General features: G+C 49.5%; 6 protein-coding genes and 1 non-coding gene across 7 annotated transcripts; 6 read left to right on the top strand and 1 right to left on the bottom strand.

Moving 5' to 3' along the window:
* Positions 1-713: 713 nt before the first annotated feature.
* Positions 714-2825, top strand: Asppvi_002316 (uncharacterized protein; the record flags this gene model as incomplete). The annotated part of the gene is made up of 1 exon (XM_043298305.1): positions 714-2825. One exon carries the CDS (start codon positions 714-716, stop codon positions 2823-2825), a length of 2112 nt encoding a protein of 703 aa, XP_043154240.1.
* Positions 2826-3308: 483 nt separating this feature from the next.
* Asppvi_002315 (DUF1014 domain protein) lies at positions 3309-4148 on the top strand (the record flags this gene model as incomplete). The annotated part of the gene is made up of 3 exons (XM_043298304.1): positions 3309-3365; positions 3478-3578; positions 3638-4148. The coding sequence occupies 3 exons, from the start codon at positions 3309-3311 to the stop codon at positions 4146-4148; spliced, it is 669 nt and encodes a 222-aa protein (XP_043154239.1).
* Positions 4149-4617: 469 nt separating this feature from the next.
* pex7 (putative peroxisome biosynthesis protein (Peroxine-7)) lies at positions 4618-5744 on the bottom strand (the record flags this gene model as incomplete). Its single annotated transcript, XM_043298303.1, has 2 exons — positions 4618-5524; positions 5581-5744. 2 exons carry the CDS (start codon positions 5742-5744, stop codon positions 4618-4620), a joined length of 1071 nt encoding a protein of 356 aa, XP_043154238.1.
* Positions 5745-6251: 507 nt separating this feature from the next.
* On the top strand, positions 6252-6917 carry Asppvi_002313 (uncharacterized protein; the record flags this gene model as incomplete). The annotated part of the gene is made up of 1 exon (XM_043298302.1): positions 6252-6917. One exon carries the CDS (start codon positions 6252-6254, stop codon positions 6915-6917), a length of 666 nt encoding a protein of 221 aa, XP_043154237.1.
* Positions 6918-7059: 142 nt separating this feature from the next.
* Positions 7060-8529, top strand: Asppvi_002312 (putative CUE domain protein; the record flags this gene model as incomplete). The annotated part of the gene is made up of 1 exon (XM_043298301.1): positions 7060-8529. One exon carries the CDS (start codon positions 7060-7062, stop codon positions 8527-8529), a length of 1470 nt encoding a protein of 489 aa, XP_043154236.1.
* Positions 8530-8787: 258 nt separating this feature from the next.
* On the top strand, positions 8788-9942 carry Asppvi_002311 (LysM domain protein; the record flags this gene model as incomplete). The annotated part of the gene is made up of 5 exons (XM_043298300.1): positions 8788-9006; positions 9060-9334; positions 9389-9519; positions 9589-9747; positions 9827-9942. The coding sequence occupies 5 exons, from the start codon at positions 8788-8790 to the stop codon at positions 9940-9942; spliced, it is 900 nt and encodes a 299-aa protein (XP_043154235.1).
* Positions 9943-12187: 2245 nt separating this feature from the next.
* Asppvi_002310 lies at positions 12188-12259 on the top strand. Its single transcript has one exon. It is a non-coding gene; the product is annotated as a tRNA-Gly (tRNA).
* Positions 12260-12444: the final 185 nt, after the last annotated feature.

The raw sequence follows: 12444 nt of genomic DNA, 5'->3' as shown, positions 1-12444 counted from the left end.
AAGCATTTACGGAGGAATTCACAAACGAAACCCTGGTCATGCATTGTAACTGTCTCAGTTGGGACAATCTATATTACCCTTGCAACAGCATCCTGATCCCATTCTGTATCTATATTCTGAATTCAAAGTCCTATTCTAAGTTGAGCCCATTGGCCAATTTCAAGACTCTATCATCACTTGTAGTGAGCGCTGAGCATGCAGACGGCCTTACTTTTAGGGGTAGAAGCTCAACTGCTATTCCTATTTTTGGAAATTCTCAAAATCGAATAGATGACCTTGTCAGATAATAAATTAAACCCCCCTATGGAGCTTTCATCTATCGAACGAAGCCTTGCGCCAAGCAGTGTCGATCTAGGAGGTTGACCAGCCACTAAAAGTAGAGTAGACCGCCATCCTGTCCATGCATGGTTGCCCTGCACAACCAGAAGATGAAAACACCAGCAACAACTCATCAGGTGGTTGCTGTAAGGATGACCGTTTCTTCATCAAAGCCATGCTCAATTTATTTCATCTTCTCTATCTCCAAGAGAACAGTTATGTATCTCCATCTTCAAATTTTTTTTGTTGATGATTTGCAGGTTTAGCAGCGTTGTTACTTATACATCCGTCCAATAAGTCGCATTCCTCATCATTAAAGTCGACCAACAGAGCGCACATTCTTGATTTGAGTCCTACTCTCGATACTGGTTCCTTGTGCATTCCATGTCTTTATTATGGGGGATATATCCGACGCCCCTCATTTGATTGAATTTGCCAATTTCACTGCAGACGGTCCGCCTTTCGGCGCAAGCCCTTCAGCAGACGGACTAGCCCGCTTCAACGTGACAAGCTCAGCTTCCCACGAAGATTCACCACATCGCGAGGAAGAAAGACAGTTGAGCGACGATGCCCCTATGTCTATTCAGGACTGCGGGTACAACTCCTCGGAATCCTCAACGCAACACTCCACGAGCGACATAGCTGGTCATGACCTGGACGATGACGATTTAGCTCCACTGGACTCGCGTGCATCCAGTCGCTCTTCAATCTCCTCAATCCCCGATTCGGTGCTGATCCACCCCCCAAGCGAGCTGAAACCTGTGATCGGCTGCGGCGCAGATGAGCGAATCCGCCACCCCTGGATCAATCAAGATAGCCCCGGTCATGGCAGAATGGAGGCACAGTTCAAGACCATACAAACAATCAGGCAACGGGAGGCTGCGTTCCGGAAGCCCAGCTCTGTGCGTGCAATGCAGATGCACACTGAGGATGAGGATGATGACGAGTTTCTGACTCCGCCCAAGCGGAGGGGCGGACATCGGATGTCGGATATCTCAATTCGTTCGGCGGGCTCGTCCCCGCTTAAGAGATCGCCTTATTACTCCCCTACCGGGTCTGCGGGGAGACAAAAAGTTAAGAAGGAGTATCCGCTTGTTTTGCTTCACTGCACCTTGCTTCCTCCTTCGCTGCCTGTGCCAGGTTTGATTGGATACCCGGACCAGAAGATCCTGAGAGAGGTGCTGCCTCCGGAGTACTGGAGGAGATGGAAGTTGCTGGAGGAGAAGGTTGGTTCCGGTGTGCTCCGTGACCGGGGCGTGCTCATCTCTCACCCAGAGGATATGTACGATCTGCTTGAGGAACGACTGCTGGAAAGTCTGGAACTTCAGCGCCCGCGGCTCCATCATGGCCACTTCTTGGGACATGAGGACACGGCTTCGGAGAAAGGTGATCAGTCGGCCACAGAGGATGGTGCTACTGATGACGAGCAAGGCGAAGAGTGCCCCGACTGCGGTGGACGATTCCCTAGGCACGATTCGAGTAGGAAGTGGGAGATCAAGGTCTTCGCCGCAAACGGGCTGATGAGAGCTGGTGCCTGGGCTGCGGCTTGGAAGGAGATGGAAAAGGTGGATGTTGAAGTCGGCCTTTGGCTCCCGTCTGAGATTAGGCGGGAGCTGGAGAAGCGGCTTTTGGACATTGACCCCCCTAGCAGTGATCTTAGGCTACAGGTGCCGCAACTCAGGGAACCCGCTACCAGCATCGGCGCAGAGCTGTATGATCAATCGTCGCGCACCAATACACCTACCCCATTGATCCATGCACCGAGTTTATTTGTTCCTGAGGAGTCTGCGCGCCCCTCGTCACCAGCCACAGGAATTACAACGCCAGCGAAGGCTCCAGCCATGCCACCTCCAACGTATTCTCCAAGGTCAGTTGATGAAATCGACCTGCAAACGCTGCTCATCAACTACATCCGGGTACTGGCTAGTGACCGTCGCAACGTGGCAATTGTCCTTTTGAGTGTGCTGGCGGTATACCTTGCAGTTGGGGTCAAACCTCAGCCCTCCTCTTCGCACCTTCGACCTTTTCCTGGGGATATGTTTGAATCCATGCCTGCGCTCTCATCCACCGTTTTACTGGAGCAACATACAACTCCAAGCTGGACAGAACAGCCCAGTTTTTCTACTGAGCTCTCTTTAACGGCAGCAGAACCTGCCATGACTGTTGAAACTTCCACCCTTCAAAAAGAAACTGTGAGGGAAAAGACCGGCTCGAAAACCTCTCAGGCTATTCCTTCAGCGGCGTCTGAGTCTGTTACTGTATTGTCCTCCAGCACTGCTACTCCCACGCCTCAGATTGTTACTCCAGCATCTTCCAAGATTGTTGCTAGTCCGCAAAGGTCGCAAGCTAGATTGCAGGAGATAGAAACATCTCCTGCAAGCCTAGACCTGCTGGTTGAGCGATCTGAACCCACGAGTCCGGTAATGAGGTTAGCAAAGGATGAGACGGAGACAATCGCGCGAACGTATTTGGCAGTTGAGACTTCCAAGGCTCCTGAGATGATCTGATTGGATAATTGAAAGATATTTTGACAAGATACTGATGATGATACGACATGATGGATTTGATTACTGCGATGCTTATGGATCTATGTGGAGTTTGTTCCTTGATTGTTCATCTTTCCCCGTTCAGAGCGTGCATTCAATGTTTGTTTGAGGTTGTTTGGCATATTGAACCACAGGTTGTCAAGCATTTGTCTGTTATACTCACCATGTTAGAGCCAGTGAAATGAATTTGATTCAATGCCTATCAGAAGCACTTTCATAGTCTCGAATCCCATCGAAGCTCCAGAAGGGCTTTCCAGATCACATGTCAGCTACGTCAGCCCTACAAATTGCTTAGTCATTGAGTCACCGCCGTCGGTCGAAACCGCAAAAGTATCCATAGGATGACTCGCCATCACAACAACTCAAATCAAGCGCAACTTCTCTCCCTCTGTCTGCACTCTCCTTAAAAACGGTTTCACTCTTGATTTATAGTCAGCGCTCAAAATGGGAGGAAAGAAAGCCGCTGGAGAAAACTCCAAGAAAGCAGCTGGACAGGCTCGTGTATGTCTCTCAACCCAACCCCGCCCCCGCCTTTTTTCTGCCATCGCCACGAGCATGTTTTCTATATCAGGTTAAGGAATCTTGGGACTAACGATCCACGATTTGCATACAGAAAGCCGAAGCCGCCGCAAACAAGAAAGCAGCTGAGGACTCCAAGCGAGCCGCCGAGGAGGACAAGGAGTGGCAGAAGGGCGCAAAGGGCAACTCGAAGAAGTGAGCGCCGACGTCGCGTGATTAAGTAGCGGCTTGCTAACGTTATCTGCGAAATATAGGGAAGAAGCAGAAGCCAAGAAAGCCGAAGCCGCTCGCAAGAAGGCCGAGCGAGAGGCCCTCCTCGCCGCCGAAGAAGCCTCGCAACCCTCCAAGCCCAAGGGTGCCGGCGCCAAGCAAGCACAGAAGAAGACTCGCGGTCTGGATTTGTCGCAGCTGGATGATGAGCCCGCTAGCCGCAAGGGCGTTGCCCTCAACGCATCGGGTATCGATAATGCGCTGGATGCGCTCTCCCTGACCAGCAAAGACTCGTCGAAGGTCGATCGTCACCCCGAGCGCCGTTACAAAGCGGCGTATGCGGCGTATGAGGCGCGCCGGTTGCCAGAGATTGAGAAGGAGAATCCCGGGCTGCGGAGGCAGCAGCGCGTTGAGCTCTGCAAGAAGGAGTTTGACAAGAGCGAGGAGAACCCGTTCAACCAGGTGCATGTGGCCTTTGACGCTAGTCGGGAAGAGATTGCTGCTGCTAAGGAGGCTGAGAGAAAGAAGGTGGAGGCAAGACTGGCTAGTAAATAAGCTGGTTATCTTTCTCACGTCCTTCACTTTCTCAACCCTTCCTTCCGCTCTTGCGGCTTTTTGCCGAACATTATTGAGCAGGACGCGCATATCTCCAGGATGCAACTCTCGGCTTTTACCACCTATACCCGGGCCTCGTACCCAAAATTGGATAGATCATGGATATAACGTGATGATGATTGTGGAAGCGGCTTGAGTTTGGACTGCAAACAGCAGGCTTTGATGATATTTGGCGAGTCATGTCTTGAAATAGAGCGTCTTGCATATAAGGTATCTCGATCATTTCATCATCGGAGAACTCGTGGCTTGACGAGAAACAAAATTGCAGGAAATATTTTGTTCATATTTGTGTAATTTCCTTGGGAAACCTGAAGTTGCTGTCCMGCAGACATATCAATGGTATCTCGTGGTAGTCTAAATAACCAATACAGGATAGGTGGAAGGGGAGAATCGATAGATCACAGCATCTTTATCCCATCACTGCTCGCACATCCCAAACATACAGGTTCTCATCCCACCCTACGCTCGCACACCATCCTTCACTGCCAAAAAGACACCAGTCAACGCCTGTGACAAACTCGGTATGCCGATTCATACGCCCAAGCTCCATGCCCATTACCGGACCACCGGGGCCGCCACGCATGGGATCGGCATCACCCATAGGTCCCGCAGGGGACTGATCGCTCCATGCGCGACAGGTCATATCGTAGCTACCGCTAAGTAGTATATTGGAAAGATGCGGTGACCAGGACAGTTTCCGGACTGCGTATTCATGTCCCGTCATCACCGCCTGCGGCCCCTGCTGTGGGGCGCGGATGTCGAAGGTCCGGATGGTGCGGTCGACCCCTGCGGTCGCTAAGATGGACGGTCGGTATTTGTTCCAATCATGGGTGAGGGCTTCGGCCGGAGCGCATGCGGCAGGAGGAACGCCGGCTTTTCCGGGAATGGGCGATGCTGGTGCAGCATGGATGGGAATCTGGAGGGTGAGGTGGTTAGATGCGGAGGCGGGCGTGCGAAGATCAAAGATGCGGACGTATGAGTCGGACGTGACGCAGGAGAGTATATCGGGAGAATGAGGCGAAAAAGCCGCCGAGTAGGTGCAGCTATGTGTAGGGAGTGTGAAAAGAGAATGCGGCCGATGCGGCGACCAGACGCGGACGGTGCCGTCCCAACTGCTCGAGCAGAATGTGTCCTTCGCTACGAGATTCCAGTGGACACTGAAGACCTCGCGATTATGTTCTTTCCAGTTCTGGATAGGAAAGTCTTCCAAATTGCAGTCGAAGAGCTTAATGCTGCCATCGCCGGATGCTGTGAGGACTTGATTCTCGTGGATTTCGGACCAGGCGAGATCGTAAAGAGAATCCTGTGTAGTAAACCTGGCGACGTCGTCAATATATGTTCCGGTTGAGAATAAGTTAACAATGAGACACACCATTTCGAAGGTACGATGCCGTTCGGCGTCAGCTCCAGAATGAACAACCGGCCATTTCCTACCAGCCCAAAATTGGCCGACCCGGCGACGGCCAACCGGTTGTCAAAGAACGGCGAGTATTTGACCGCACAGCCGTTGTAGCCCTCGGTGCGGAAATGAAGCATAGTGGAAAAGAGGGGGTATAATATTTTGGAAAGAAGAATTAGAATAAACCGAAGAAAGGACCGGTCATGAGGGTATCATTATGAATGCAGCAGAACACTGAAGGGAAGAAGTTGAAGATTGCGGGGAGGATCGCATGCGAAGAACCGAGGTCTGATGGGGAGCTAATTTAGTGAGGAACAAAGCAGATCCCACCGTCGTCATTCCCTAATGTTTTATGTCACCGCTGCAAGAACGGCTTCAGGACGGAAGTTGTCCTGTGATCTACAATAATAAACAAATATTTGCTTCAAACGACCGTCCATTTGTTGTCGCGCGCTGTTTGTCCTCGTCAACGATGTCACTCTGACGACAATGACTCCGAATCGGCAGAAGCTTTACTTCAGTCACATACTGACTGATCGACGAATACTGACCACCTTTTGAGAATGCTAATCTACAAGCACTAATAAATCCAGTGGCTAGCTTTGAAAATGACAGAACCTGAGCATTGGCACTCCCCTGCCAATATGTTTCTCCAGAAAGAGGTCTATCGCCTCGGGTCAGAACCTGGACTCCGATCCCTTCCTCCTGGCCCCGAACGCGATTTCCTCACCCTCACCTGGGGTCCCATCGTGTATCGCACGACATATGCACCAGACTCACAGCGACTGATACCGATATTCCTTCGAGCACTCAACGAAGAAATTCAGAAAGCCCTCTCGAGATGTCTACCAGGAAGCCCGGAACAGATCCATCTACTCGAAACAACATACGCCTCGAAAGTGTTCAACTCTCAGGAGGAATACCATGGCGTTGACGAGGAGACTGTCCAGGGAGCCTTTCATGATTGGAAGGTAGCTCTAGCGTTGCCCGCGATAGAACTCCCTGTCCGATTGCGGATGTGCTTGATGATAGATGATGGAGTGCTGTCGCGTCTCGCAACGACCGTGGATATGTCGTCCATGGTGGAGAAGGAGGCGGACTACTCCAGTTGCCCGGTCAAGGTCATAGAGGAGAACTTTCCTGATTTACATCGTCGTGACTCGAAGCCAACAAAAGAAGATTATCCTGGTTGGACAAAAGTGGCATTGTCGGCACTCGTGGAGGTATATGACGGTCTGCGACGGGGAAGAAGTCTGGGAGACTATCATAAATCTGGTCAGGTCTACTTGGGTAATGGTAACTGGGGTTAAAGCATGAAAAGAATATTGTATATCGAGCTTCCTAGAAACTCCATAAATGGCGAATAATTAGAGCTGTTGGAAAAGTAATTCTCATTGGTTATATCGGAAGCAATCACGTGCCATTATACGAATTAGTCAGGTCTGTAGCTTCATGTTATCTTCGCCTTCTACAGCATCAGGACATAATCTTCGGCTCATTTTGAAATCAGATGGCTGCCGAATGGATCGCTTCATCTCGAGAAAGCGGCCTCGGCTGAGTCCGTCCGCTACTCAGCAGAGGCTGTCCCCTGATGAGGATTCCACTGATATGAAATTGGCGATACTCCTATCGCTCTTTCCAGACATAGAACAAGATGCTTTGCTGGACATTCTCACTTCAAGTGGCGGATCTGTTGAAGACGCGTCTGCCGTGATCACCGCTCAGCGCGCGTATAAACCAGTCAAAAAGCGAGCAGGGGGTGTATCAGCGATCCAGACATCTATGACCTCACATATCACAACCGAGGCAGGATTGCCACCAAAAAGACAACTCGCCCGGAAAGGAAAGACGTTACATCTTTTCTCTCCAGAAGACGTTGCTGCTCATACTCCGTGTACCATCATCCATAATTTCTTGCCCCCAGATGAAGCAGATGCGCTACTACTGGAACTTCTGGATGAGTCGAAGCACTTTTCTAGGTACAGGTTTCAGCTGTTTGATCGTACAGTTGAGAGCCCTCACACGAGCAGCTTGTACGTCTCGACCCCTGAGGAGATTCGACAACAAACATCGGAATACACCTATGGAGGCATATACCGTTCGAACGTGCGCCAGCTTACGCCGCACTTGCGCGCCGTCTCCGCCAAAGTTCAGCGCGCAGTGAACGACGAGGTTCAAAAGCGTATACAAACGTGTTACCCAGATGGGAAAAAGCTCAAGTATCAGTCACCTAAGGAATGGGTGCCAAATGCAGCATTCGTCAACTGCTATGATGGTCCAACAGAAAGTGTGGGCTACCACTCGGATGAGCTGACTTACCTTGGTCCGCGAGCTATTATTGGAAGTCTAAGCTTAGGCGTGGAAAGAGAGTTTCGGGTGCGACGCATCGTGGCGAGCGATGACGATGAAGGGAATAATAGTGAAGTGTCAGCCAGGGGGTCGACAGCGGATTCTCCGTCCAAACGGAAAGCCACGTCGAAGGGGATCGATGTTCGTGCTGATGCGCAGGGCCAAATCTCCATACATCTTCCACACAATTCCCTCCTTGTTATGCACGCTGAGATGCAGGAAGAATGGAAACATGCTATTGCACCCGCGCAGACTGTTTCACCACATCCGTTGTCAGGTAACCGGCGTATCAACATCACCTATCGATGGTATCGGGATGCTCTCCACCCGCGTAACATTCCGCGGTGCCGTTGTGGCACGCATGCAATCTTGCGATGTGTGCAACGCAAACGTGAGAACAAGGGTAGGTATATGTGGATGTGCTATGCAGGACATGAACCAGGAAAGAAAGGTTGCACGTTTTTCCAGTGGGCCGAATTTGATGACGATGGCGAACCTCTCTGGGAGATGAAGCCCACGGAAGACGGGGCTCCCACGTTGCGCAACTTCATCGAAGAAGACGACAAACAATGACTAAGCGCAGCCCATTGCAGTGCTCAGAGTAGTCTGGGAATGCGAGTCTAGACCATTTTTCTAGTCCCTACGCATACAATGTCCCCAGTGTGTACCTGCTATGCGGTGTCACGAAGGGTTTATGCATCGTGAGGTTCCATCGACACCGAGCAATGCAGCTTCGCTTCAGCATTGAGAAYGCGAGCTGAAAGGTATAAATTCTCTCGAGATTCTGAACGATCTCTGTCTTCACAACACAATCAAGAACTGTGGCTCAAGATGGGACTTACTTCGATCCTCGTTGTTCAAATTCTCTTGCTAGGTGCAGCCAACTCGGCCGTCGTGAAGAGGTGGCAGTCCAGCATCTCTCCGACTGGCCCAACCGATCCAAGCATGGCTAAAAGCTGCGGCTATTGGGTGAATGATGTTGCAAAGAATGACCAGTGTGCCGACCTAGAGGAGTACTTCGACATTTCAAGGGAAGAGCTGGTGAGCTGGGTAAATACTGGACCACACATGTGCTAGCCCATGATTCTGACGGCGAGTTCAAGAACCCTTCTCTCAAAGACAACTGTCGACTTCAGACTGGCCATTCCTACTGTGTTGCTGCATCAGAATTGACGATGCGGTTGGCGGATTCTGCCGAAGAAGCGAATCGTATGGACATGGCAACTGTAGCTGAGGCGGCGGATCTGCCCTCTCCCACGCAGGGCGGCTTGGCTGCCAACTGCGATGCTTTCTACAAAGTTAAAAAGGGCAACAGTTGCTGGTCTATCATAAACGATTTCGGTAACTTTTCGATCTACGATTTCTACCGCTGGAACCCGTAAGTCAGTTCGACCACTCAGGAGACAAGACAATGTTGACATTGATGGACAAGGTCGGTTGGTCACTCCTGCGAGGCCCTATACCCCGACTACTACGTATGCATCGGCGTTCAGGAAGAGGAACCCCCAGTGGCTACGCCCACCAATCCCCCTGGACCGGTGCTGTCGGGTACTCCAGCAAACTGTAAGTCTGAGTTAAGCCCAGCAATGATGCACTTCTGCGAAATGCTTCTAACAAATTTTCTCGCCACAGGCAATAAGTATCACAAGGTGGTGCCAGGTGACAACTGCTGGGCCATTGCAAATCAATATGGAATATCTTTGGACCAATTCTATTCATGGAACCCCGCTGTGAAGCCGACTTCATGCCAGTCTCTATTGCCAGATTACTATGTCTGCGTCGGTGTCGCTGGTATGTTGCTTTCGCCGCAGTCACTGATTCGGCCTCTGGCAGTGGGCTTGTTATCTGACTGAATTAGACCCCCCTACAGCCACGCCGACGCCACAACCGACATCACAACCGACACCACAACCGCAGGAGTCTCCATCTCCTGGCCAGCCAATGCCACATCCAATGCTTTCCAGGCTCCTCAGAGTCCTGCTCTAGGAATCACCGGCGTCCGGGACTCATGGGGGCCATTCAATTCCGCCGAAGGGCGAGACATGACAATAGTAATCCACCCTGGGTCACAACAGTGTCTGGTGATCTCCCCATGTCTCCCCATGCTTAATTTGGATACAGCTTGGGCTGCGATGTAGTGCAGTGTCTACATTTCTTCCAATCATTTGATATTAATTGCAGTTTTTCTATCACGCATAATAAACTCTTCCGGACGAGTAAATCACTATTTGTTATCATAGTAAATTCCCGAAGAGATAGGCCTCATATTCTAGTTATAATTCTGTAGAACTCTCCGGGTGCAGCCAGCATCTGGTCCCATGTCGTTCTCTACATCATACCCCTGCATAGTTGATGAAAGGCTGTCTTCAGATCCGCCGTATTAGTATCCAGTCTATAATCAATGAGAGACTTTGGAATTGTTGTGAATGGAACTCCGGGTGAATATATATTGCTCCACGGCTAACTCTTGCTTTCCGGCCGGCTTGACAAGGACATAAATAATCAAGGCTATTCTAAATCGGAATGGTCTTTCTAATCATAGGTATGTGGAATGGAGCAGCAGGGTTCTCGAATATGAGGTATTTGATAATTGAGAAGAAACAATTGCGTGACCTTGTAGCAATGACAAACTGAAACTTTCTTTTAAAATTTGCAGAAGCCGAATTACATAACAACCAGCGTTAGTGGTGTAGCAGTTAGCATTATTGTCTTGAAAAGTGCCATTTTATATAGAATACAGAAGATGGCGGCTCGCCCGGGATGGCGACTTGCCTGGGAATTACATTATGTCACTACAGTAGAATTAGCATATATAAGTAGCCATGATGGATGAAAGTAAATTGTAGCCCCTCATTAACTGCCTTCAAGTTTTACCAGCAGTTACATATTCCTTTTTCATACCCCCCCCTTCCCCACTATGGCGGTCCCCGCGGTTTTGCAGCAATCTCTTAAAAAGAAGATTCCAAGCAAGGAAAGGGTCTCAAAGAGAGAGTAAGAGGAATTTGCTTAGGGTCAGGCTCTTATCTTGAGGTCTATGCTAATTTTCTCAAGCTATACCTGTCTAGAACCGCTTGGCCAAGCCTGCTCTTTGTTTATGCTTCTGGAACGTGAATTGGCTATTACTTGGGCTCTCAGCAAAAACAATTTGCCAGGAAACCTAGCCGGCTTCTTGGGAGGACTTATCCCACGGCTTCTTGTCCACCCAGTGCCTTTCACAATAGGGTCCACAGCCTTTTTGCATGTCATGATAACATGTCTTATTTGGGTATATGTATTTGACATTGCCAACACAACCTCTTCTGTGGAAGAGGACAAGTTGAACAAACCCCATCGGCCAATACCAGCTGGTCTCATTACTGTCAAGCAAGCCCGGGTCCGTTGGCTGATAAACTGGTGCCTCGCGCCCTCTATACTTGCTTTGATTTATGGGAAATGGCCGGCTTTTTATATGGCCCTAGAGCAGACCTGGGTTTTTGGCTTCTATGTGTGGCCTGCCTATCGCCACTGGCTAACAAAGAGCATAATGGTCACTGGTTCCACCTTCATATTGCTCCGCCTGCTTAACACCATCATTCTGGATATAGATCAATGGTGGATGGGGCCTGAGCCGGACTTAATAGTATGTGTCTGGACCATGGCCACAATCCACCTACAAGATTTCCGCGATGTTGAAGGTGATCGCACCACACATGCAGTAACAATGCCACTAGTCCTTCCACAGGAAGGTCAGACAAAGCTTCGATATGCAACAGCTTGTGTCTTGATAACAGGAAATTTTCTAAGCATGTTCTGGATCTGGACGCGAGCCCAATGTGCCTCTGCTTTCATGACTGGCCTGCTTTTCAACATGAGCTCAAGTATCTTGGCCTTTTACACAGTCACCGCTACCACAAGATACCAAGACCGGATTATGTACAGGTGGTGGATGGTGACTGGCTTTTGCATGATTAATCATGTATTCAATTTATATTTATTACAGAAGAAGGGCAGTAATATCAGAATTATCCCAGAGTTGTAGCTCTTGCTTTCTGCCGCCATCTTGACCAGAACAAAATACTAAAGGCTGTTCTAGATTGAGTACGTCTACCTAAATCATGTATGTATGTATGTATGTATGTGAAAAGGAGCAGCAGAGTCCTTGAAGAATGTTTAACAGTAGAAATACAACTGGTAACAATTAATAGATTCCTGGATTATGAGATATTCTCTGAAGCAAAATTACATAACAGCAGCGTTAGTGGTGTAGCGGTTAGCATTATTGCCTTCCAAGCAATAGATCTGGGTTCGACTCCCAGCTAACGCACTTAAGTTTTTTCATATTCTTTTATTTTTCTGCCGCGTTCTTACAATTTCTCGTCATGTTCTTTCGTTTAAATTCTCTTGCATTTTTGACTATCACATCTATGTATCTGCACTAGATATAGGGTCATGACCAGGTTTCCGCGGGGTCGAGTTGATACCTGAACCCAGCCTTGTTGAGCGGATCTG

The sequence above is a fragment of the Aspergillus pseudoviridinutans genome (assembly GCF_018340605.1).
Source record: "Aspergillus pseudoviridinutans IFM 55266 DNA, scaffold_2, whole genome shotgun sequence".
Taxonomy (NCBI): domain Eukaryota; kingdom Fungi; phylum Ascomycota; class Eurotiomycetes; order Eurotiales; family Aspergillaceae; genus Aspergillus; species Aspergillus pseudoviridinutans.
Note: the sequence above shows the minus strand (reverse complement) of the source record. Positions and strands in the feature narration are given on the sequence as shown.